This window comes from Oryctolagus cuniculus, chromosome 3 (genome assembly GCF_051225735.1).
Source record: "Oryctolagus cuniculus isolate XC-2025 breed Fujian yellow rabbit chromosome 3, ASM5122573v1, whole genome shotgun sequence".
NCBI classification, from domain to species: Eukaryota; Metazoa; Chordata; class Mammalia; order Lagomorpha; family Leporidae; genus Oryctolagus; species Oryctolagus cuniculus.
The window spans coordinates 75284259-75311730 of NC_142869.1; the positions used below are offsets into that span (position 1 = coordinate 75284259).

The 27472-nt window shown below is 36.2% G+C and overlaps 1 protein-coding gene across 7 annotated transcripts in view; it reads left to right on the plus strand.

The window, feature by feature from the left end:
* Positions 1 to 27472, plus strand: part of LOC100009591 (sodium channel protein type 1 subunit alpha) — a 161567-nt gene that overhangs the window by 93363 nt on the left and 40732 nt on the right. For 6 of the 7 annotated variants that reach the window (XM_051848547.3, XM_089329073.1, XM_089329074.1 and 3 more), the window contains 13 exons: positions 5831 to 5948; positions 8174 to 8264; positions 9810 to 9938; positions 11639 to 11730; positions 12920 to 13189; positions 17226 to 17289; positions 18342 to 18483; positions 19127 to 19333; positions 20769 to 21053; positions 21986 to 22366; positions 23595 to 23727; positions 24821 to 25059; positions 26252 to 26425. In XM_051848547.3, coding sequence (XP_051704507.1) covers positions 5831 to 5948; positions 8174 to 8264; positions 9810 to 9938; positions 11639 to 11730; positions 12920 to 13189; positions 17226 to 17289; positions 18342 to 18483; positions 19127 to 19333; positions 20769 to 21053; positions 21986 to 22366; positions 23595 to 23727; positions 24821 to 25059; positions 26252 to 26425 — 2325 coding nt within the window. The remainder of the gene's footprint in view (positions 1 to 5830; positions 5949 to 8173; positions 8265 to 9809; positions 9939 to 11638; positions 11731 to 12919; positions 13190 to 17225; positions 17290 to 18341; positions 18484 to 19126; positions 19334 to 20768; positions 21054 to 21985; positions 22367 to 23594; positions 23728 to 24820; positions 25060 to 26251; positions 26426 to 27472) is intronic. The other variant, XM_051848548.3, reaches the window with a different exon arrangement.

Genomic DNA, 27472 nt, shown 5'->3' on the forward strand with positions numbered 1-27472 from the left:
GTACTCACACTGTATTTTTATTGGACAGTGCTGGCCTCCATAAACCTTCCACTGATTTTCCTTGTTTTTCTCCTAGGAGAATGAATTGTAGATAGTTGAACATTCCTTAGTTCTAGAATTCCTTGGGTATGACTAGCATATCTTTGTTTTGACTGTAGTACAAGGCTTTGCAAATATTTTACTAAACATTTAATACATGCATTTTGAGTTGAAATCAACTGAAAGTAAAACCAGCTCCATGCTACTTTCCAAGTGACTACAATGCTCATCTGTATTACCAACTCATAGAGGTGCTCAATAAATGTTACTTGGCTTTGGTAAGTACATATGAAGAATTTATTGACAAGCAAGGACAACCTCTATTGGAAGAATTTTACACTCCTGCAAATAGATCTTTGAAGTGATTTTTCATATATGAAATCAAGTTTCTAATTCAGTAACAACTGCCATGTTCTCAGGCAGAAAATAATTATGCATATATTAAAATGATTGAATGAATTTTTTAACATTCTATAGGACTGTAATTCAAGCATTAATTTTAGCCCTTTAACAAATAAGTGAAGGGACAAATTTTAAGAATAGTCATAGATATGACTGAAATCTACTGAAGGACAAACTGTTGGTGCCAGCATCTGGGACCAGCCACGTCAATGTTCATATCAGCCTTGGGCTGTTCAGAAAAGCCCATTTCCAGCTATATGCTGCCATCTGTCTTTTCTCCTTCACCTCCGGGTTTGAACTGTTGCTTTTGTAATGAAACTACTGAATGCAATAGAAATTATTCTGAGGAGTTGTATAAATGCAATTTTATTAAAATACTTAAATTTAAAGCATCTTAAGATACTTCACTAAAATAAGCCACCTAGTATACTGTTTTATAAATCAAAAATGAAGTGAACAGTTCATGAATCCTGATTTGCTTAAAGCTATATGAGATTTATTTATACAGTTTGCAGTACAATAACATCTGGTGTAGTGTCTGAAAACTTTCCTTATGTGTAAAATGGAGAAGACAAATACAAAAATATTTCAAATGGTTTTCAGAAAATGGAGTTAAAAGATAAGCTTATTTTGGCATAAACTTTTTGAAATCCATGCAAAATTTTTCATAATATGTATTTTTCAGGAACTTGTTGAAGACCCTTCATATACATGGAATTCAAAATATTTTTTGCAAAACAAACTTATCCTATTTTTAAGATTTATTTTATTTATTTGAAAGAGTTACAGAGAAAGAGAAGGAGAGAGAGAAATCTTCCATCTTCTGGTTCACTCCCCCTATGGCTACAACAGCCAGGGCTGTGCCAGTCTGAAGCCAGGAGCCAGGAGCTTCTTCCAGGTCTCCCACATAGGAGCAGGGGCCCAAGGACATGGGCCATCTTTTGCTGAGCTGGATTGGAAATGGAGCAGCCAGATCTTGAATCTGTGTCCATAAGCGATGCCGGCACTGCAGATGGCAGCTTGATCCACTGCACCATAGCACTAGCCCCGCAAACTTATCTTTAGTTGTTTTCCATGACTTTTTGAAGTGCTCTATTCTCTCTGCTTATGTTCGAAATCCTTAGAGTTACTTAACTGTCTCTGAAATGAAACAGTGTTCCCTTCTGATTCTTCTCTCCCTTCAGTACCATATATAACACTATTTGAAGAAATACGTGTGTGAGGATCTTTCAAGTCAAGTATCCTTTCTTTTTTTCAAACTTTCTTTAAGGCTTATTTATTTATTTGAAACACAGAGTTTGGAGAAGAAAGGAGAGGAAGAGAAAGCGAGAGAAAGGAGAGAGAGGAGAGGAGAGAGAGAGAGAGAACTTTGCATCCATTGGTTACTCCCCAAATGGCTACAACAGCTGGAGCTGGCCCAGTTCAAAGCCAGGAGCCAGGAGCCACTCTCAGGTCTCCCATGTGAGCAGGAGCTCAGGGAATTGAGCCATCTTATGCTGCTTTCCCAGGTACATCAGCAGGGAGCTGGATCAGAAGTGATTCAGCCAGGACTTAAACCAATGTCCACACGAGATGCCAGCAATTGCCTACATTGCAAGTGGTGACTTTACTACACCACAAATGCCAATCCCCTTTTCTTAGTTCTTAACACTGATTAACTGAGTGATGGGTCTCTTTGCAATGTAAGCAAATTTATGGAGGTTAGATACTGACAGATAAGGAAGCACACATCAGATCCATTGCATATAATAAATACGAAGTTCCATATAGAATCTACTTGCTGACATAAAAATGATAGTATGTTGAAAATTCTATATATCGCATTATTACATAAGTCTGGATTCTTTTGCTTTTTGGGGAGACCCATAAACCCAATAAGCACTTTAAAGTCTCATATGTGTGGTTAGCACATAAACATATGTATTCCAATGTGAAATAAGAAATGTCCTCACAGAAGAAATCCTGTAAAAATGGTCCTTCAATGTCCAACTTATTGTCAGTTTCCTGGATAGATCTGTCAAGGACACCATGGTCCCCTGTATGCCTTGTAGCAAACTGAAGCAGCACAAGATTGTTGTACAGTGAACCCTTACTAATCCATTTATAAATTCAAATTGCAGACATATATAAAATGTACACATAAATCTTGTAAACATTAAGGTATAAAATAATTTACATATTCCTTTAATTTTATATTCTAGGAAGACATCTTAGAATCAGCAAAGCTTCCTTATATGTCAAAGTGTTAATTCCTGGGCTGACGCCGCAGCTCACTAGGCTAATCTTCCACCTGCGGCACCGGCACCCCAGGTTCTAGTCCCGGTCAGGGCACCGGATTCTGTCCCAGTTGCTCCTCTTCCAGTACAGCTCTCTGCTGTGGCCCGGGAGTGCAGTGGAGGATGGCCCAGGTGCTTGGGCCCTGCACCCCATGGGAGACCAGGAAAAGCACCTGGCTCCTGCCTTCGGATCTTCGCAGTGCGCTGGCCGTAGCAACCATTTCGGGGGTGAACCAATGGAAGGAAGACCTTTCTCTCTCTGTGTCTCTCTTTCTCTCTCTCTCTGTCTGTCTGTCTAACTCTGCCTGTCAAAAAAAAAAAGTTTTAATTCCTCAGTGTCAAAGGACTCTTTAGGTTTGGAATCATATATCAGCATTAGAGGTGCGGTGCTTTCATTAAACACTCTGCCCAGCTCATCCCTCCATCCTCCCTTTGTGGGCCCTTCTCTGTTCAGTTTCCCAGTTGAGTTTCTTTCTTTCTGTTAGTTCTCAAGGCAGAATATGCCATCACTGCCTCACCCTATATTTTGGCATCTCTAGCTTTGTCTTTTGCTTTTGCTCCCTCCCACCCCGGTATCTTTTCTCTCTTCCCTGTTATTTCCACTGTTCATGATTTGGGCTAGAGAGTGTCCAGGAGCCAGAGTCACAGGTCGTCTCTTCTAAGTGTGTGGTCTCATGTTCTCAACAACAGTCTGCTTATTTCCCTTGTCCACTGAGTCACAATCAGTTGCATCTTGCCCACCCTCACCTTCAAGCACATGATTTAGTTCTTTGTATCACTAGAACTATCACAAAATCAACTTATATACATATTGATGCTTTAATTTTCCTAGTACTCCTCTCTAACTCTCACTGTTTTTATCATGTTTTACTTTGCGTATTTTTGGTGAAATGAGCACATACCATAGATTTGAAAGGTGGACCGTATTCAGTCCTGAGTCGACTCACTTTTGGCCTCTCTGTGTCCTTGGATGCTGGTATTTCCAAAGGCAAAAGCATTTGCGTTGCATAAGGCTGTTCACATTTTATGATTATCTCACAGTGTCACTTAAGGACAGAGGAACTGAATGAATCATAGAAAAAGAGGGCTGAGTGTTGTCACCAGAGACAACATTGTGTAATTGTTCCTCTAGTAAGCATAGGCGTATGTCCCTCTTCCCCAACACACACACACACACACACACACACACACACACACACATACTCACACATGAACTTTATGGAACAGCTTTCTTATTATATGCTAGATTCATGCTGCTTCAAAGGTGGTAGAGGGAATGTAGTCAGAGGTTCCCCTTAGACCAGTGCTTCTCAAACTCTGATGGTAAAAATGGAGGCCTCCATTCTTCTCTAAAATGCATTACAAATAATTTCTAGAAAATTGAAATAAAAAATAGACCCTCACCTTGAGCTCCGGCACACCGGGTTCTAGTCCCGGTCGGGGCGCCGGATTCTGTCCCAGTTGCCCCTCTTCCAGTCCAGCTCTCTGCTGTGGCCAGGGAGTGCAGTGGAGGATGGCCTAGGTACTTGGGCCCTGCACCTGCATGGGAGACCAGGATAAGTACCTGGCTCCTGCCATCAATCAGCGCGGTGCGCGGGTTGCAGTGCGCCGGCTGCGGTAGCCATTGGAGGGTGAGCCAATGGCAAAGGAAGACCTTTCTCTCTTTCTCTCTCTCACTGTCCACTCTGCCTGTCAAAAAATAAAAATAAATAAATAAAAATAAAAAAATAGACCCCAAAACCACAACTCACCATTATTTCATTTTTAGATTCAAATGGCACAAAAATTAGTTTGTCAAGTTGTTTCATATAGTTCAAAATACATTTCTCAATATCTGTGCCTAACTCATCTCAACCCAGGAATCACTTTCAGAACAGCACTGGTAGAGTAACCATCCTTTCAATGTCTATTTAGGATACTTCTACCCACACCAGATAGGAGATGCTAATTCCAAGCAGCAACTCAGCAAATACATTGGGGCTATTACTTGAATTTAGTAAATTTTGAAGGTAGGCGAGTAAAAGAAGTGAGAAATCTACTAATGACCAGATGACTAAATGTAAAGAATAAAGAATTATCAGACTTTTAGTAGAAAATAAACATACAGCTTCCTGTATGGTTATATATTCCTGCTATGCAGAATTGCACCTAAAGCCACAAAAAAAGCAGAGCTTTTGAAGAATATGTAAATTTAAGCTTAAAAAAACTTAAAATTCTCTTCCTTAAATATATTTACAGAGAAAAAGGCTTTCTCCCACTGCAGGCTCTGTCTTAATTATAAGTAAATGCCTTTAAAAACACTGTGTGATGAGTCTTCATACACTATTATACCTTGTTTCTTATATTTTTTGTCTGAACAGTGACAATTGCTTTCAAATAAGTCTAATTTTTGGAATGGAATTTCATTTATATTAATGGATCCTGGATTGTCCAGGGCCTTTGAGCTTTTCCTGTGTGCCAGGACAGTCAACTGGGATTAGAATTCAATGTGTCAGCTAACTCTGAAATCCCAATACAGAATTTAGCACTCCTGGTCAAAAGATACTCTCCCGCGAACCTGGCCTCCAGAAATCAATTATTGGATTACACCCATCAAACATAGGAGGGGGTTTGATGGTGACTGTTTTTATTTTCTATTACAACTAGAGTGATAATATGTTTTTTCTATGAGCATAGATGGTAAAGGAATATTCAAAAATAGTATCAGTTCTATTGAATGACTTTACATTCCACAGGATTAATTTTCCAGATGTTTGAAAGGAATGTAGCACCCTAAGATTTTTAGAATGAAATGAATTGTGCAGCTATTTAAGACTTCCATTTAGCTCAAACATTTAAAATATTCAGAAAATGAATTCTCTGGGCTAATTGTCTTATGTTCCGTAAAACTGAAGGTAAGTACCAGGTAAAAGGTAAGTGCTATCACTGGATGTCCTCCCTAGTGAAGATGAGATCCAGTGACAGTTTTCTTCATGTTACACATCAGAACTGGTGATTGTGCTGGCTTCTCGCACGACACTGGGATAATTCGCTACGACATATAACAGGAAGTAGATACTAGAGATTACCTGGTTTATACTTTTATACTTCTATGTTGTGTTCCTGTCTTACAGACTTTTATAGTATTGAATAAAGGGAAGGCCATCTTCCGGTTCAGTGCCACCTCCGCCCTGTACATTTTAACTCCCTTCAATCCTCTTAGGAAAATAGCTATTAAGATTTTGGTACATTCATATCCTTTTTCAAGTGGTTAATATCAACTATTTGTACATAATCTATAAGTACTTTGTAGAAAATATTAAGCTGGGAAATTCCATATTCTATACCTTTCGTCACTCTCATTTTCCATATTTTGTCAGATAAGGCTGATCCTGAAAGTCAGTTAATCACATAGATGTCACTGAAATTTTTAAAGTGTTTAATGTGACGTGTTTGTGTGTGTGTCCATGTGTAGCTGTTATCTTTAGTGTATGTACTGAATCCTGTAAATCTACTAGAAAGTAGCTGTACTTATCTTTATCATTTGTGTATGAGGTTTAGAATTATATAGAATTTGTGGTGAATAAAGATATACTAAGATATACTAAGTAGAAAAATCTACTTCCAGATGACAATTTAGCCAGAGTTATGATGTAAAATACTTTAATATACCTTAAATCACTAAGCATATTTTCCATGAGTGAATATCAGAAAACTGGTTAGTACTTACTTAATTCTGACATTTCCTATTAATTTTTGTGAAAACATTGGCTGAATTTCAAATTTAAGTCTTTTGAGTTATGACTATGTCATGCAAAACTGATTACTTAGTAAAGATTCTGGAAGTTAACAAAAGAAACTGAAACTGTATTCCCAAGTGACCTTAAGGAATATTTGGCTTTTGATTCCCATTGGTGCTAACAGGGCATTTGCACCTAAGTTCTTCCTCTGATTAGAAGACTCATATAAAGAAAAAAATACTATTATACTTTATAATTTTCATAAGCCCATCCTACTTTTTTTTAAAAAAAATAAGACTCTAAAATTTAAAAGGTATTTAAAAAAATAAATAGCAAGAGATGCTTAGTAATATAAATATGTCAATATTAAAATTTAAAAATTAGAAACATACAAATTGTACATATGTTTAGGGTAGGTATTTGGCCTATAGATCTGGATGCCTGCATCCTATCTGAGAATCCCAATTCAGTACCTGCCTCTGGCTCCTATTAGTGGGGTCATGGGAAGCAGCAGTGGTGGCTTAAATGATTGGGTTCTTGCCACCCATGTGGGAAACTTGGATTGAATTCCCAGCTCCCACTTAGGCCTTGGCCCAGCCCAGACTATCATAGCCATGAGGAGAATGAGCCAGTGTATAGGAAGTTTCTTTCATTTTCTCTCTTTCACTCATAAATTTTTGTAAATTGTATAGGCAGAGATTTTACATTTCTGCAACTTTTCCTATCCTAGTTTGTATTCTTAGTGCCATCATGTGGTCATATGATGGAAATTTTCTTTTTCACATAAAGAAGGTTTTTGTTTTGGCAATAAACTGCAGGGAAAGAATATTGGATATAGAAGCGGGAAATATTGTGGCCTGGGCCAAGATATCTAACCTCTCTGGAGTTGAGAGCTTGTATCTCTGATTTCTAAAATATAGTGATAAGTTCAGTTGTTTTTTAAGGTCCTTTTCGGCTCCATAATTATTTACGACTTGTTCATTTGTTTCAGCTGACACAGAGCATACTGACTAATATGCAGGTTCAGTTCCAAATAGTTCATGTGTATTAGCTCATTTAATTTGCACTTCAAAATCTGTACATTATTTGCCTCATTATATAAAAGTGGGTAGAGACACAGGGAGGTTCAGTGATACAGAGAGCCTGAAAGACATGCCCTATGTCACTTTGCTATGTCAAATTTTAATTATGTTCACAGTATTAACTTTCACGAGTATTCACTGTGTACTTGTGTAATATTTGTGAGAATAGAGAAACCCAACACTTCACACCATGCTGCACTTTGAACTACATTTTTTATATTAGATAACATGTGTTCAAGACATTACAATATTGCACATATGTGCCCTTGATCAATAACTAACTATTGCAGTCACCTTAATTAGTTTAAGTCACTGCTTTCTCTACAAAAAGTGTGCATTCAATGTGACTCAAACACTGTCTTCCCATTAAAATTCTCTGGGAGGTAAATATACTGATTTAATAGTAACTGAAAAACAACACCTTACACTGATATAATGCTTTATCATACACCATCTAATTTAATCTAAACAAATTCTCTGTGAAGGTGAGGTTATTTTACAGGTGGAGAAAATAAAATATAGGGATTAGATGACTTGTACACAATGTATTTATCACCAAGTTCTTACTGAATAGAAGCTCAGGTTTTTCATTCTTAGCTTTATTTAATAAAAGACTTGGGTTTGGTTATTTTGTGTGTTCCTTAACAATAGTCTACATTATTCAGCATGCTAATTATGTGCACCATTTTGACGAACTGTGTGTTTATGACTATGAGTAACCCTCCCGACTGGACAAAGAATGTAGAGTAAGTTCAGTTTATAGTTTAAATATTATATGCAAATATGAATGTATATATAAATATACATTGGATTTTGAAAATCTGTCTTAACTTATCCTCAAAATAAAACTGAAAACCATTTTTATTAAAGCAATTTCTAGACCCAATGATGATATTCATTGTTCTAAAGCCTGCTGGTGTCACATCTAATCTCTCTCTTTTACCTGGACATAGTGGTCACCAGAAATACATCATACTTGCACCTTCATCACTTTTCCTTCAGGATCTACAGCGTCTATAGTAAATATGGTTAAAGCAATTGCACAACAGAGCCAATATGATAAACGTTGGCTCCAGTTAAATTCCAGATGAATTTACTAAGTTGAAAAAGGAAAGTTACACATTCCATGAGAAGGCAAAATTGATCTCACAAAATTTTCATTTCTCCTAGGCATATCCACTTCATGTCAGGTCTATATCAGCTTCAAACATGACCATAAAAAATTGGCTGAAATAAAATCTAAAATTTTGAGATTGTAGAACTTGAAGATTCAGTACACTAAAGGTTAACTGAAGAGTTTGGGTAGCACTTTCCAAAAGCAGATGCATTACTAACTGCATTGATGCTCTCTGTTCTTGGGATACCTGTGCAGGCAGAGAGGTCCAATCTGTGGTATCTAGAGCTGGGGCTACTCTGTTAATCACTGCTATACCTGGTCACAGTGCTTATAATGTAATTCCTATTAATCTGTGCTGCTGACTGTTTTAACAACTACAGAGGTATCCCCAAGAGCCTCTTGCCTTCTCAGATATTTCTAGGTTGTATTCAATAAGGAAATAAACAAGTTTCAGGAAAAAAAAAAACTAAAATTTATTCAAAAATTCACTAACATACTGCAGTTAATATTTGAGGCCCCAAAGGTCTTCTAATACTCCAGCTTCTGTGATTTTTTTGCTACTTTCTAGACCTTAACTTGTGAACAGAATATCTGAACTTTGGAAACATCTAAGTTTCTGAATTATCACAAGATATCATTCCAAATTAAATTTTCTCCTCTTATAACTTGAAGATAACCACTTTGATTTTAATCCAATCTTTTTTCCAAGTGAGTTCACCCAGCTCACAGAAAGGGAGAACAACACTTGCAATTTGTCTTGTCTTCTTCTTAAAGCATCTTTGAAATTTAGATTTTCTTCTTTGCTTTCTAAAAGAAAATCATTTTATATTTCTTCAGTGTTGTTACTGACTAACTACTGAATCCTGTGAACTTGCTGGGTAATTCTCAAGATGCTCCATTCTTTTTTGTCAAGTGCAAGACATTTCAGACAGTCGCTGCACAGGTTTAAGTGGCATGAGCAGTTCACACTGCTCTTACAGTACTTTAAAGCCAATTCTTCATGCGTCAGGGTGAATTTAAATTTAGGGCTATATTTTGTTTCTAGAAGAATAAAATCAGCCTGCCCAAGTTCTTTTTCTAGTATTCTTCTGGCCCTCTGACTTAAGGATAAGAAGTTGATATGCTACGAAGGGAAACTATTGCCTAATCAGTTATGTCTGGATGCTTGTTTCAGGTACACCTTCACAGGAATATACACTTTTGAATCACTTATAAAAATTATTGCAAGGGGTTTCTGTTTAGAAGATTTTACTTTCCTTCGGGATCCATGGAACTGGCTTGATTTTACTGTCATCACATTTGCGTAAGTATCTCCTTTTGAAACTTCAAAGGAGAATATAGTTTGGTTTGCTATATGTGTTTATGTTTTTAAAGAACAGAGTTGCTTTAACTGTAGAATATTTCTGTGTGATTTATCCATGTAAGGTATGGATTTTGGTTTAGCACAATGGTGGTCTAAATGGCATTTCCATGTTTCATGAAGGCTTGTAATAGTTGAGACTACACTTTTCACATAATGTAAATATCTGCCAGGAAATTTCATGTATTTCGTACTTCCAACATTCCCACAGTCCAGTATAACAGCACAAATATATTTATAATAAATCTCTGAAAGTGTTTTTTTAATTATAGCCACAAATAATTTCATAGGCCTCACAAATTTCACTGAGCTTACCCATACTACACATTCTACATACTCTTTTATTGATTTGATAAAATAATTGAAAATATACAACTGCTAACATCAAAAGACTTTGACAAATAAAATAACAGGAAAAGAGAATATATTTGACAAATTATGTTTTCTATATTGTGTTTTAATATTAAATTTTTATTTCATCAGCAGATTGATTTTTCAGACTTAAGCACATTCTCTGCTTCGATTTTTCTTCTGACTTCTTTTCTATCTTCTCTGTTCTTTTGCTTTTTCATTTTCTGCATCTCTTTCTTAACCTGAACATAAACCTCTTGCTTTATCTCATATTCTTATATGCTCAGTAACATGAACAAATTCTGCATTCCCATTCTTTTTGTAGTGTTAAAATTACCAAGGAAGAGACCCAGAAAAATAATGGGATGCCATTCAAGAGCAGGTGCAAAGCAGAGTGTGCAGGAAGGTGGACCAGCACCACTAGCCCTCATCCTCCCTTTAGGAGCAAACTTTCCTAGCCTTTTGCAGGTTTATTGTGGTAGAAAGGAGGAGGAGAGGGACACTGTTACATGTAGGTCTCCAGACACTGCCAATTTGGTCCTCATTTCATATGGGATAAGATGAGCTCATCCTTCATCATGCACTCTGGCCACGGCTCAAAGAGTACATATTGGGTCTTCTGTTTCTTGAGATAAAAATAGCAGGGATGGAAAAGGCAGGAATGGCCCTCCATAAAGTAATATCCTTATTTTACCTTTCATTTAAAAGTAGGGGGAGCAAAATCTTATCTTGTGAATAAAGGGCAATTTGCCTTTTCATACTTAAATTTCTATTGGGAGATTTCATTTTTTTTCCTACTGAAACTCTAAATAAAGCTATAAATAAAACTATAACCAATGTTTATTTTCTTTTTACTTAAAAAAAGTAAATACTTTGTATTTACTATTTGTAAATACTTTGATTACATTGCTTTCAAAAATGGCAGCAGGGATGTATACTTTATGAAGTTTACATTTAGTTAATGGCCTTAAATTAGTGAATTAAGCCAGTGTGATGGCGTCTAATTACTTGTTTGCCATTTACAATATTAATCATTTAAAATAATTGAAGAGAACTTTGCAAAATACACAAGCAAACAGCATAATAATTGTGATTTAATTCTCTAGGGATGTTACAGAATTTGTAAAATTAGGCAGTTTTTCAACTGTTCGCATTTACAGAGTCTTGAGAACTTTGGAAACTATTTCTATAGTTCCAGGTAAGATGTGATTTGTGGAAAGCACAAGGTCCTTGTCCCAACAGCTCTTTCTCTGTTTTCTGTTACTGTGTTTGTGTGTGAACCCCCATTACAGATACGTGACAGAGTTTGTGGACCTGGGCAATGTCTCAGCGTTGAGAACATTCAGGGTTCTCCGAGCATTGAAAACAATTTCAGTCATTCCAGGTGAGAGCTCAGATAAATACCTAAGCTGTCTCAACATGTTTTTTTAGAGTCACTTTCTTTGTTTTGATGTTCAGTATTAAAGAAAATTGAGATTCATTAAAACAAGTGTTTCACAGAAAATTATTTTTGTCTCAACAAAACTTGGAATTTAACAGTTTTTTGCAGGAGACTCTGTAAAAAGCATTCTGTGTGATTTGTTCTTAGCATTGTCATTTTTTTTATCATGCCACTTTTACCAAGGTTTTGTTGTCCTTTGAATCTACCAATCTATGTTTTATTATTAATTGTAGCCATTGATGATTATGTATACACAATGCAAATCTTGTAAGTCATTTGCTGACAAAATACAAGGGAACAAGATAACGAAAAACAGTATAACTTCATAAGAGTGCATGAAGTATATCTTAAAGTATAATTATACTCTAAACCACCTCTGGCTTTATAGCCAAACTGTCCTAATTGTATAGCAAGACTTAAAAATATTTATTAAGGTAATTTGTTACAAAACTAACAACTGATCCTAATGAAAATGTAGAGCAAGCTTCAATTACAAAAAGTGGAAATACAGGAGCTGGCATTGTGGTGCTGTGGGTAAATTTCCTACCTGCGATGCTGGCATCCCAAATGGGTGCTAGTTCTTGTCCTAGCTGCTCCATTTCCAATCTAGCTTCCTGCTAATGGCCTGGAAAAATCAGCAGAAGATGGCCCGAGTATTTGGCCCCTGCATCCACACAGGAGACCAGAAAGAAGCTTCTGGATCATTGCTTTGGCCTAACTCAGTCCTGGCCATTGTAGCCATCTTGGGGATGGACCAGCTGTTGAAAGCTCTCGCTCTCTCTTTTTCTCTGTTTGTCCCTCTCTGTCTCTCCCTCACTCTCTGTAGCTCTGATTAACAAATAAATAAATCTTTTTTTAAGTGGAAAGTCAAACCATTTTTTCTAATATAAGCTCTGTGTACACCCTGAACTTCTCATTATTTTCTGTGCACAAAATGGGATACTTGGATTTTTGTCTTATTGTTTGGATCATCATCTTTGTAAGCCCTAGCCTTCTGTGAAGGGTTGCTTTTGCACTAGCATTGCAAAAATTTGGGGGTTTAACAGTGGAGTCTATGTTTTTAAGAAAATTGTGCAGAGCTCTTTTTTTCTGATATGTTAAGTCTTCATAGTAATAGATTTCTTTCCTTCAGGACTGAAGACCATCGTGGGGGCCCTGATCCAGTCGGTGAAGAAGCTCTCGGATGTCATGATCCTGACTGTGTTCTGTCTGAGCGTGTTTGCTCTAATAGGGCTGCAGCTATTCATGGGCAACCTGAGGAATAAGTGTATACAGTGGCCTCCCACCAATGCTTCCCTGGAGGAACATAGTATAGAGAAGAATATTACTGTGGATAACAATGGCACAATTGTCAATGAAACTGTCTTTGAGTTTGACTGGAAATCATACATTCAAGATACAAGTAAGAATTGTTATATATGTCTATTCATTTCATTGTTGACCTGCTGTCTATCTAGGAATCAGAAAACTAAAAATAATCATCTAACAGATGGTGATTTCTTGGAAAATGACCTAATCAAACCATTTAAAAATACTTAAAATTACCTTTTACTTGGTGTTTCTTTCCCCTAGAATTTAAATATAGATCATTTATATGTGACTATTTTTAAAGAATTTTGTTATTTACGTCATTGTTGGTTAACATACACACTTAATTATTTTAGTGATAATTATTCTAATTTTGATTCCTGAATACCACTTTCTCTTGCTTCACTTGGTAGGCAGGTGAATTCATCCAATAAGAATTTTTCTAAGCTCTTTTGTTGCTGTACATTCTTCCTATAATAATTGTTGTTATCAAAGCAGATGAAATGTATGAAATTTCCTTTATGTTCTAAAGTACTTTTACAAAGTACTAGAAACTGTACAGGCTGTTGAGGAAAACAGCGATGATAACATATGCTTCAGGATGTTCTGGTTTAGATTATTATGTTATTTTATGGAACTCAAGTGAGATCTAAAGATATATATTATTCTTATATTTGGAAAGTAGTATGACATCAAAGGTCAAAATTTACAGTCAATTAAGATTTAGGATAGAGTAGTAGAAATGCTCAGATAAATCAGAAAGGTTATGGGAATCAGTTTATCTTAAATTCAAGAGTTTACAAAAATAGTCAAACATTTAAAGAGTCTAAAATGGTGGAAAAATCATTATCTTAATAGCCTCTCTTTAAGTGTCAATACAAATAATATTTTTCCTGTTTTCTTTAATATTAATATCTGCTAGTAGCAATATTTCAAAAGCAGGAAGAATTAGAACATGATTCATGGGAAAAAACATCCTTTTAAAGGAAAAATAATGAACACAAAAAACTTAGGCTCTCGATGTGCTTGAATGTCTATGTGCTATGTCTTTGTTATTTTAAAGTGATGAGCAATACTTTGAAAAAGAAATGAAAAAACTTCAGTGACTGTGTAGGACAAGTAAGGTTAATCATAAAAAATTACTATTATTTTGATAACTAAAGTAATGAAAGCATGATAAAAAATTAAGGAACTATCAATGTCTTTCTATAGTTATAGATCAGGAATGTACCTTATATTAGTACAGATTCACTCTTCCATAATATTTAGATATGCTAACAAATAGTTTACAACAGTTGTAAATCTCTAAATAAAGAAAAGTGCCTTTGATTAAGAATAGCAAGTGTTAGAGCAATGCATGGATATCCCCTACTCGCTGCATAGGATACCATAAGCCCACTGCTGTCACCAACTCCTGAAATCTGGGGTTTGTTTGTATTTACAATCACAACAATTTCCCCTAATAATATCCCATTTGTTGAAAAAGGTTATTTTCAACCAAATGTAAATATAAGCAAAATGATTGGTCTTTGAAAGTGACAGAAAATTAAATTCATTAAAATTTTAAAAATTTTTATGACTGGAAATTTGTGTTTTCTTCAGGTCAAGAGTCTTACATTATTGAATTTAATGGACAAATCTTCATTTATAATTATGAACCATCAAAAAGAAATTATAGTCCTTTTACTTTTTAACTGCAAATTAAGAAACCCTGTCAATTTTTCTATTTCAAGGAAATCAGCATATTTAGAAATAAAATGATATGTGCCCTTAAGTGGTTCTGTGTGGTTTTTACAAAACAATGCATGGAATAAACATGTAACACCCAAGAAATATTTTTCCTTATCTATTCCAGCATATTAGTTAATCTCATGAGTTTTATTTGTTTGTTTTGTCATCCATTTGCTCGGTCATTCAGTGCACTTTATTGAAAGGCTACCAGGTTTCAAACACTAGTAAAATAGGAGTAATTGATGCTTGTGACTTTCAAGGAGGAATAATATTTATAAGCAAATAATTACAATATAAGTAAATGAGTGTGATGACAATGTATGTATTTGCACATAGTGAAGGGTGAATTCTTACTTATGCCAATCCTCAGTGGAAAGGAAAGAGGAAATATGAAGGAAAAATGCAAAGAAAATTGACACTGCCACAGGACATTTGAAGAAACCACGGAGAGGCAGGAGTTTGCATAGTGGTTTGGTGCAGTGGTTAGGACACCCCTTAGTCCCAGCTCTGCTCTTGATTCCAGTTTCCTGTATTGCACACCCTGAGAGCCAGCAGATGCTGGCTCAAGAACTTGGGCCTCTGCCAACCATGTGTGGGACCTAGGTTGTATTCTGATTTCCTGGATTCAGCTTGATCCAACAGTGTCAGGAGCAAATCAGTGGATGGAATATCTCTATTTGTCTACCCCTGTCTCTCTTTCTCTCAAATAAATAAATGAATTTAAAAAATAAGTCTAGGAGTTTCTCAGAAACAGAAACCTTTGAGATAGTATAATGTTTACCAATTAGTAATTATTTCAGCTTTGGTATTTAAGATTTTAAAATCTCTTTTATTTTCATAGTTGATATGATTTATGTGTCTTTCACTGTAAGCTGACTATATTATATTCTCAAAGTGTATAGAATATAAATTATGACTAATTTTAGAAATTTTATGGAGTTCAAATGTAGCAGACCAGAAAATATATAAACCTTTCATTTTGAAATATGTGACTATTTTGAGAAAGCAAAGAAATCTCTGTTCTTATCACCTATTTTTACTGAATGAATTTTTCTTAAAGGAAAGAGTTTATTGGGGGAAACTTGACAGACTGGAGGGAAGGGGCAAAGAAGGAAAAGAGGAAGAAGCAGAGCATAAGGGAGAGAGATAGAGACAGAGGTCAGGAGATGGAGAGAAAAAGGAGAGAGAGAGAGAGAGAGAGAGAGAGAAAAGTGTGAGAGCCATGTGTTCAGGAACAGGTCCCTTTAAAACTTTGCCCTGGGGGGCAAACAGGGAAGTAGGAGGGGAACCCCATTAGGATGGGGGTGGGGCTGACACTGGTGGTTGGGCCAGATAGCTCCCTGCAATGGGGGGGGGGGGGGCTAGAGCCTTGGATGGTGTCAGGGTGTAGATCACGCCATAGATAAGACTGCACCATTTTACTAACATTCACCCCTTATGTTTTTTATAAAGCAGGAATTGTAAAAGCAGGATTAGTCCCAAAAGTCCAGGACGGGTAGAGGGACAATGATCTGTCTTTAGAGCTACTTCCTGCTGACATGGGGCCAGGAGGTACTCTTCGCTGGCATGGGGCATTGTCTCAAGCAGCTATCTCATGGGTAGAGAGCTGAGTATATCCCTGTAGCAGTATTTGGTTGACTGCCTGGTTGCTGAATGCCTTGGTTTGTTCCATTATCACCTCCTGTAAACACTTAAACAGACACTCAGAATTTGGAAGGTCGGTGTGGGGATGGAGATCACGGAGTGTTCGTCAGTGCTGTGGAAGGTGTTCCAAGGGTGTGTTTCGTGACTGGCAGAAATCCAGGACCCCAGAGCAGCTCAGAGATCCCCAAAGGGAGAGCAAAGTCACTGGGGGAGCCTGGATCTGAGTCACGGCACCAACGTAAGGCCGCCACAAAACACACCAAACACCAGAGTAAGGGAAAGAGTTTATTGGGGGAAACTTAACAGACTGGAGGGAAGGAGCAAAGAAGGAAAAGAGGGAGAAGGAGAGCATAAGAGAGAGAGAGACAGAGACAGAGACAGAGACAGAGGTCAGGAAACGGAGAGGAAGAGAGAGAGAGAGAGTTGAATGAAATTTTTTAATTCATCAGGTTGGTGGGAAAATACTGATTTCTTTTTAAAATGTTATCTTAGTACTGTAACCATCACTTATTTTACCTTGGTAGTGAGTAAATAATTTGCACTATTTCTAATCCCCTTAATATAATAAATAGCATTGGGAGAAGGAAGAAACACTTGTTTGTTTGAATGAATTAAGTAAAAGAATTATATGAATTAAATAAAAGATCTAAAATTGCTCAATGAATCTATAAGTAGGACCAGACATTCAGAATGTTCTCATTTCAGAACTCTTAACAGTGCAAGATGTTATCTTATGGCTTTCTCTTTTTAAATAGGATATCATTATTTCCTGGAGGGTGTTTTGGATGCATTACTATGTGGAAATAGCTCTGACGCAGGGTAAGCCAACAATTTGTATGTGTTTGTGTATTTGTGTGTATATAGACACTTAATTAGGAGTTTGCAAAAAGTTCAGAGAAATGTGTGTTATAAAAAATGCATGAATTTCAAAATATTTGCATCAAATGCATTTATCTTTATTTTTAAAGTTTATTTATTTATTTTGAAAGTCAGAATTACAGAGAGAATGGGAGAGACAGAGAAAGATCTTCCATCCACTGGTTCACTCCCTAGATGATTGTAACAGCCAGCACTGGGCCAGGCTGAAGCCAGGAGCCAGGAGCTTCTTCCTGGTCTTCCACATGGATGGTCTTTCCTAGGCCATTAGCAGGGAGCTGGATTGGAATTGGAGCAACTGGGCCATGAATTGTTGCCCATATAGGATGCCAGAGTCATAGGTGGTGGCTTTACCTGCTACATCACAATGCCAGCCGCAAATGCAGTTATCTTTATTTTCTACAATTTTTTTAAATGTGCTGTATCTGTATCTTTTCTCTCTTTGTAGAAACTGATAGATGATAGCCAACTAATTATTCATATTAATTTTCTGTAATAAAGGTAATTTGTAAGTATGAGATTATGAGAGGTCTTCAAAATTTAATAAAATATGTATTATCTTTTACTATGTATTTTCATGAATATTTTAAATGAACATTTTAAATATTAGGTAAGCATTGATGTTTTATACAATGAGACAAAATGATTTTAAATATACTGCTCTTTCTTTTAGGCAAGTATATGGGGGAATGACTTAATTCTGGAGACTCCAGAGCAGAAAAAAATAAATGGAGATACTTTGAAATGCTAATTGTCAATAGAAAACAGTATTTTGAAATGTTATTAGAAATTCTGTGCCACATTTCAATGATGACACCACATGGCCAATAAAATAATTATATCAAATGTCAAAAAATGTGTTAGTTACTATTTATGTTACTTTCTTCTTTTGAAATGGCAAACCTTCCTGGCTAGATAATGTGATAAGTGTAGGATACTATCGGAAGAGAAAGACAACTGAATGTCTTGTAATCTTTTCTTTTCCTCATTTACAGCCAATGTCCAGAAGGCTACATGTGTGTAAAAGCTGGTAGAAACCCCAATTATGGCTACACAAGTTTTGATACCTTCAGCTGGGCTTTTTTATCCTTGTTTCGACTGATGACTCAGGACTTTTGGGAAAATCTTTACCAGCTGGTAAGATTCTGAGGAGACACATACAATATTTAAGTAGAAGTCTATAAGCATTACAAAGTGAGCTGTGAAATCCAAACCTCAGCACAACATAATGAAAAGAACAGAAGTTGAAATCCAGAGACGTGAGCTCCCCTATGCTATTGATGATAACCCATATTAAGTAGAGTGATGACATTCTTTCCATTTGATCCCTGAGGCAAATCCACTTCACTACCCTTCTCAGACACAGACTGGCTAAATGAAAGAACAATCTCCCCTCAGTCTCACCCCTCAAGTATGCTTTCTCAGGTGGGTGGTGGTAAAAATGAAAGAGCAGATGCAGATGTAGAAAGATAACTGTGAGTTTTGCCAACATGGTCACCGAACATCACCTCTTTGACTGAGGTCTTTGTGGTATTTTATCGACTCTGTTTCATTCTTAGTGAATCCAAGAATTCCCTTTAAGAAATCAGAGCATGAATATTTCAGTTGGGGCAAAGGAAGAGACTGAATTAAAGAAACAGTCTATGAAAGAGGCAGGGAAAGTTGTTACCAATGTTATTATTTCTATCAGAGTTCTACAAGACACTAGGCTAAGTTGAGAGTTTAAGCCACCAGTTAGTGAAATAATACTGAAAAGCAATTCTGATCTTCATTTTTACAGACATTACGTGCTGCTGGAAAAACATACATGATATTTTTTGTGCTGGTCATTTTCTTGGGCTCATTCTACCTGATAAACCTGATCCTGGCTGTGGTGGCCATGGCCTATGAGGAGCAGAATCAGGCAACACTGGAAGAGGCTGAGCAGAAAGAAGCTGAGTTTCAGCAGATGCTTGAACAGTTAAAAAAGCAACAAGAGGCAGCTCAGGTAAATTCATCAAATCAAGGATGCCCTGTTTCACAGTGCCAAACTTTTCTATTGTTTTGATTGTTACTAAAATACTGGAGAGAAAGTGAGAGACATAAGTATGTGACAAAACCTAAGAAAACTGGTGATATGGAAAAGTATTAAGGATTTCTGTATTTTTATTTTGTTTAGTTTCATTTAAGGATACTATTGAATTATCATCTTTATAATAGTAACCACAAAATAAAAACTTTCCTGGTATTTTAATCTTTTTAAGATTATCAGAATTAAAGATAAAACATGATTTTTGGGGTCTGCTCAGGTGAAAAACCTCTGAGTATATTGGCATTAGAAGAAGATCCTAAGGAAATGATTTTTACTGTTTAAAAGATGCATTGTTTATTATACACAAAAATGTTCATCTGGTTCTTATAAATAGTCTCATTCTTCCTTTAACCAAAAATATGTTGGCCTTTATTGTGATTGCTTACCTGTCATTATAAGGAAGTAATCAAATAATGTTTTCTGATACAGTGGTATCCAATATGTATATGAACATCGTGAATCTTATGCAGATCAGGATGTCCAAGAGGGATTTCTTGTTCTTATAGTGAAACGTCACTGCTCACAGCACAAAAAAATTGTAAAAAGCCCTCCTACTACTCCTATTTTTCCATAACTCTTCCTTTTTAGCATACAAACTCATTGTCTTTACTAAATACAAACAAATGAAGTTGCTTTGGAAATTTGGGTATGTGGGGAGCAATGATAATCATTAAAACATGCCAACTTAGTACCAGTACAAGCTGTAATCAAAGAGCATTGTTTTATTCCTTACCCACATGGCCAGTAAGAACCAGTGCATAATTAAAAATGGTGGAGGCAGTTTTTGGAGAATTGGGCAGGTTGTCTTCCTTAGCAGGAAACTATTGGTCCCCTGTTCTACTGGATAGAGAGAATATCATGGAAAGATGAGGAAGGGATTGTGAACCATCGACAAATTTGAGGACTTCAGGTTTTCATCTCACTTCCTTACCTCTGGCTATGACCTCAAGTAACTTGTCAGCTTTTCATCTATGCTCCAGTTTCTTTTTTAGAGAAAAAAAAGCAATGTTAATTAAATACCAATTTTTAGAGAAAATCAAATCTCAGAAAGTAATAAGAATTTATGTTCTTGTCAATGCCCAGTGGATACTTTTTAATCTGTGGTCTGTGAAGCATGACACAGACATAATAAATGTTACTATGGGGAAAGCAAAATTATTTCTGAGAGCCTCTGTTAGGAAAGAACCCCCTCCCCTTACTTTTGCAGAGCATCTTCTGTATGAGCATCTCCTACCAGCTTCTGTCAGCTAAATGTATTTCCTAAATGCCATGCAAATGCTTGCATTGTTTTAGTGAAAGATAATAGTTAAGCCAGCCACTGCCAAGCTGAAGCTGCTTTTCCTCAATGTAGCAGGCAGCAGCTACCACGGCCTCAGAGCATTCCAGAGAGCCCAGTGCAGCAGGCAGACTCTCGGATAGCTCCTCTGAAGCCTCCAAGTTGAGTTCCAAGAGTGCAAAGGAAAGAAGAAATCGCAGGAAGAAAAGAAAACAGAAGGAGCAGTCTGGTGGGGAAGAGAAAGATGAGGACGAATTCCAGAAATCTGAATCTGAAGACAGCATCAGAAGGAAAGGCTTTCGCTTCTCCATTGAAGGGAACCGATTGACCTATGAAAAGAGGTACTCTTCCCCACACCAGGTATGGCTATGCTGAGTTTATGGATGAAAACTAGGAAGGACCCATGAATTTTCATCAACTGCATTGACTACCATTTTTATCATAGTTAAACCTATCCCCTCACCACATAGTTACAAGAACATTTTATTGTAGATTTTTGTGAGTCTACATCTTAAAATAATTGAAATGGGCTTGAGATGAAAGTCAAGAAACCAGGATTTTTGTTCTGAGACTGCCTGATGGTACTTGTTTGCAACCAATGATATTTAATCTTTCTGATGCTCAGATCTTTTAACAAAAATTGGCTCTGGACCTAGCTGATCAATAAGGTCCTCTTGTTATGGTTTTACCTTGCTTATCTCCCACGATTTCTTTATAAACCATCATGCCTGCTTTTGAAAATATTAGTTATGATACACCATGTTGAAAAGCACATCACTCTGAATTTCAGAAGTCTGAAGTTTAATAAACATTGTGCTCTTAAAAAAAAACAGAAACACTGTGCCTTATAGGCAAGAAATGAATGATAATTGAAGTGATTTGAGAATAATGAACTAGAGTAATTTGTGAATTCCTTGAAAGGAAAGAGCATTGAAAACAGTGTGGCCTTGTTTAGGTCTATCACCAGTGTTCAAAGAAGGTTTATGTTGTCCATAGCAGTATACCAGGGTTGCTTCTTTTGAACTTGATTAAGGGTGTGTCAGGGTTTATTTTGTTTTGCAGTATTGTTAGCTTGCAATCTGACTTCTCATTTCTTAATCTTAAGAGCTATAAATCTTTTACAAAACAAACAATCTGAGTGCACATAGAATGAGAATGTTTATCAAAAAGAATGAACCACAATCTTTTATGACTGCTGAAATTTCTTTCACTTAATATTGCAAAGCTGAAGTACACTGAAAAGAGCCATGTTAATGTGGTTTTACTTTTTGTTGCTTTTCTCAAACTCTTAGTCATTGTTGAGCATCCGTGGCTCCCTATTTTCTCCAAGGAGAAATAGCAGAACAAGCCTATTCAGCTTCAGAGGACGGGCAAAGGATGTGGGTTCTGAGAACGACTTTGCTGATGATGAACACAGCACCTTTGAGGATAATGAAAGCCGGAGAGACTCCTTGTTTGTGCCCCGACGTCACGGAGAGCGCCGCAACAGTAACCTCAGTCAGACCAGTAGGTCATCCCGGATGTTGGCGGTGTTTCCAGCGAATGGGAAGATGCACAGCAGTGTGGATTGCAATGGTGTGGTTTCCTTGGTTGGTGGACCTTCAGTTCCTACATCGCCTGTTGGACAGCTTCTGCCAGAGGTGATAATAGATAAGCCAGCTACTGATGACAATGTAAGGATGTTTTAAATAGTTTAGGCATGGCTGGCCCATTTTTGCTGCACCAGCCAGTGTTTCTACAGAATGGAACTCTTGAGAATGATTCCTGGTTGGTCAAGCTGTGAATGCACCTGCATCTTGTAACACCTTTAAGCGACTAACCAACTAATACTTAAAACTTCCACACTCTCCTGCACAAACCTGAATGCATTTATGTATTGAATATGCTAAAGATTAGGCACAATAATTCCTGACTCCAGTTGGAGGATTTGCTATATACCCACTTGGAATTTAAACAGCAGGACATACTCTAAGACTTTGTATAGAATTAAATAAATGATCCTTATGTTTAAGTGTAAAGGGTGTATAATAAATCTTTCCAACAGATTATTCAATATATCTCTGCTTTAGTTTAGATTTTTGAAAACACTGTGCTTAAATAGATAATTTCATTGTTAGCTTAAAATTTCTAGTACTCATTTGTGTCTTACTAAAAACAATGCTGATATAGGTCTTCTTAAAACTAATCTAAATGAAGAGACATAAGAAAATTATGAATACACACAGATAAAATAATTGTCTGTATACAAAGGTATGTTTATGTTTGTACACCCAGATGAGGAATTTCTAAACAGATGCTGCCTTTTTAGATTGTTCACTCACTTGGAAATATATCAGCATGATGAGGCATGATTAAGTCACAATTAGATGACTTATTGCTTTGATACCCTGGATGAAACTGTTGTCCATGCAACATGCATGTTTTATCTTTAACGTATGAGTTGTGTTGTCAAGCCTGTTCACATTTGGTACCCAGAAAATGAGATGGCAGCTAAGTGTGTTCAATCATTAGTATTTCTTGAAAAATAAATGGCTACCTTCTCAAAAAGCAAAAGCCTTGATCACTTTTGTGACTAATTAAATTATCAGATTTATATTTTTCACTCAGAAATAAGGATTACTATTACATGTACTTGCTGAGAGACTTGTTAACTATATCAAAAATATTTCATAAAATTATGAAGTCAGAGAGTTAAAGTAAACCATTTTTCTGAAGACTAAATGGTTAACAGTTTGAACATTCCAGGTTAATGATACAATAAGTCAGCAATATCTGCCATCCCCAATTAAGTATGACAGTGCATGGTGCATGTGTTTCATGAAACTCACTGTGCTACCATTTGGTTCTTTGCTTATCATATTGCTCAAGTTAATCATTAATGCATTAGCAATTTCTTTACAGGGAACAACCACTGAAACTGAAATGAGAAAGAGAAGGTCAAGTTCTTTCCACGTTTCCATGGACTTTCTGGAAGATCCTTCCCAAAGGCAAAGAGCAATGAGCATAGCCAGCATCCTAACAAATACAGTGGAAGGTTTGTAACAAATTCTATTTTTCCATTCCAGTTATTTTACTAAGCCTACATTATTTCATTTTAGACAAACATCTCTGTTTATGATTTGAAAACAATGCATTCTAGTGACAAAGTAATAGATGTTATTAAAGTTATTATTTATATTAACATATTCCAGCAGCTTTAGAAAATTTATTTAAACTAAATGGCGTGGGTCTGTAAAGAATATTCTACTTGAAAACTCTTTGAAAATGTGTAACAAAGCATTTCTATTAGAGGCTTCTAATCGTATTAGTCATACGGTTCTGTTTAGCTTAGAACTTCAGCAGCATAAGCTCTATCTACCGCATCCTAAATATTCTTAAGAAGATGATTCTTAGCTCCCCTCAGTTCCTTCCCTAACTCTTCTGACCTTAGTTTGACAACATAGCCAGTCACTAACACAGACTTACTGACAGTATCTGCATTATCTCAAACCACATTCTCACTGAGACTTCATTTAAGAGACCACTCACTTAATAAGTGCTGAGCCATGGTATCAATGCATAAGAGAAAAAGCTATTCTTTGCTACTGCTGCTCTATGTGGATGGCTAATGAAATATCTTTGGGAGTCTATAGTAAATTCTTTGATTATTTTAAATTTATTTTATTCGTGAGACAGAGAGAGAAGGAGACAGAGAGGCAGTGCTACCCACTGCTTCATTCCCTAATTATCTGAAACAGCTTGGACAGGACTAATCAGAAGCCAGGACCTGGGAACTCAATCCTGATCTCTCACATGGCTGGTAGGGACCCAACTACTTGAGTCATTACCTTCAGCCTCTCATAGTTCACATTACCAGAAAGCTGAGAGTAGAGCGGAGCCAGGATTAGAACTAAGGCACTAAGACACAGGAGGCAGAAATCTTAACAGGTGGCTTAATGGCTAGGCCAAATGGCTGCCTCTGTGGTTTTCTTTGCTGGTTTGTTTTATCAAATGCAAATCAGCTTCACTTAGTAACAAATGGAAATGTGTTGATTACTAAAAATAAGTCTAGTAGATCAGAAATAAATTTTTTAAATGTATTTATAAAATATGTCTTTTGGTGGTTATTTTTATATTTTTAAATCTAGAGCTTGAAGAATCCAGGCAGAAATGCCCACCATGTTGGTATAAATTTTCCAATATATTCTTAATATGGGACTGTTCTCCGTACTGGTTAAAAGTGAAACACATTGTCAACCTGGTCGTGATGGACCCATTTGTTGACCTGGCCATCACCATCTGCATTGTCTTAAACACTCTTTTCATGGCCATGGAGCACTATCCAATGACAGAACATTTCAATAATGTGCTTGCAGTAGGAAACTTGGTAAGCATATAGAAGGTAAATGTGTTCAGCCTTCAAGTTTTCTGTTTGTGAGACTGTTTTCGTTGTATAGGGTACGCCATTATTTCAATCGTTCTTCCCACCTCTTAACCCCCCAAAATGTGAATTATGTCCAACAAGCTATACCGTACCTCCTGCCAAAAATAACAGCCCTTATTGTTCATGTAAAAACTTGGGAAAAAATAGTATGCATATGCCTACAGTACTACTTGGAAAGTCAATAGTGATTTTTACAAGTGTTTCAAAATGAAGAAGTAGTTCAGCTTAGGACACATATTTTGAAATGGTTTCATCACAAGTACCCTTGCTACAGAAGACTAAAATAAAAGCATGGGCTTTAAAAAAATTATTTGTTATTTGTTAAGTTTATTTGATTGTTAGGGAGAGATAGCACTCATACCCTTCCATCTGCTGGTTCACTCTGCAAATGTTTGGAATAGCCAGTAGTGGACCAGACCAAAACTAGAAGCTGAGAACTCAATCTGGATCTTCCATGGGGATTGCAGGAACCTCAATACCTGAGCCAAAATTGTGGATCTTTTTATCCTCCATAGTCAGGTTCTTTGCACGAAATAAAAATTCAAAAACATTTCTAGCTTTTCTGCTTCTATTATCTAAAAAGTATATATTTGTTATATAAATATATTGTTTGATCCATCTAGTCTGTGTATCAAATCCATGCTGATACCAATGCACGAGTTCCAATACACAAGCATGAAAACAACTAAATGATTTGAAGGAAATAGGAATAGGCTTAAAGAGAGAAAAAACTAACCATGGACAAAATCTTGCCAGTTTGTGTGTTGTATGAAGTCTGAAGGAAAAGGTAATGGTATATAATAGAAAGAATACATGTGTAATAAAAAGTATATATGTGTGCAAATCCCCGTTTTGGCATTCTAGTTGGATGATATTGGGTAGAGCATTTTACTCATCTGAAGAGCTTGATTTTCTCATCTACAAAGTAATTATTTTAACAAATCTACTTATTAAAGCTTCTCTGAGGGTAAAATGAAATAATATTTATGAGTCTTTCATCAACAACAACTTACAAATTTAAGTTGTTAATAAAATCATTGTTGGAAAAGCAGCAAAAAACTTTTGTTCAAAGAGTAATATATCATATTTATACTTTATCATTGATGAAATTAGAGTAATTTTGTTTTGATCTTAGGTTTTCACTGGGATCTTCACAGCAGAAATGTTTCTGAAAATTATTGCCATGGATCCTTATTATTATTTCCAAGAAGGCTGGAATATCTTTGATGGTTTTATTGTGACCCTTAGTCTGGTAGAACTTGGCCTCGCAAATGTGGAAGGATTATCAGTGCTCCGTTCATTCCGACTGGTAAAAAACAAAACAAAACCTTTCCAACAATCCAGGTTCTTACATAGTACTGTCATTTGCACTTTACTTTTTTGGTAACATTGTATTGTCTAAGTATGTTTCTATAATGGAAACAAAATTCCCAATTAACCTTTATTCCAAAGAGTGTTGTCATATTAATTTTATATTATTCAGTTACCATTCTAATTATTGTTTCTATGGACTATTGCAGTTGATATTTTCAGATTAATATAAGAAATTATTTCAATAAAATATACCATCATTTAATAGTAACTTGAAAATATAAATAACAGTATATGACAGAAACAAGATGTACATGCAAAAACTTTTTCTAATTCTGCTTCTGGAAAATGTATATCTTCAGATATTAAAGAAAAGAAAGCTTATTGAATTACAAAACATGCACATTAATTCATATCAAGGAAATCAAGGAAAGTTCTATAGAGTCAAAGAAAATATTCCAATATTTTAATGTAGGTACATCCTGACTGTCCCAAAGAAATGTTAATAAATACATGTCAGGGATCAATATGTTACTTTGCATGCTATTAACAAATGAATGTCTTACAGCAGAGATCATTCAGATTGACATCTAATATTACCTTAAAACACCTTAGATTCCCTTTATAAAATAAATAAAGAATAACTAAATCCTAAATAATCATTTAAAACTTACTACCAAAGAAAAGTATCTACATGATTACATACGGAAAAAAATATAAATTCTTCCTAGGGGATCCAAAAATAGTCATGAACTTAAGAGGGTGAGATCAGGGAAGTTATTATAAGAAATTCAATTTTTTTAAAGATCTATTTACTTATTTGAGAGGCAGAGTTACAGACAGAGAGAGGGAGAGACAGAGAAAAAGGTCTTCCATCTGCTACTTCACTCCCCAAATGGCCACAATGGCAGAGGTAGGCCCATCCAAAGCTAGAAGCCAGGAGCTTCTTCCAGGCCTCCCACATGGGGGCCCAAGCACTTCCACTGCTTTTCCAACCTATAAGCAGAGAGCTGGATCAGAAGTAGAGTGGCCAGGACCTGAACTG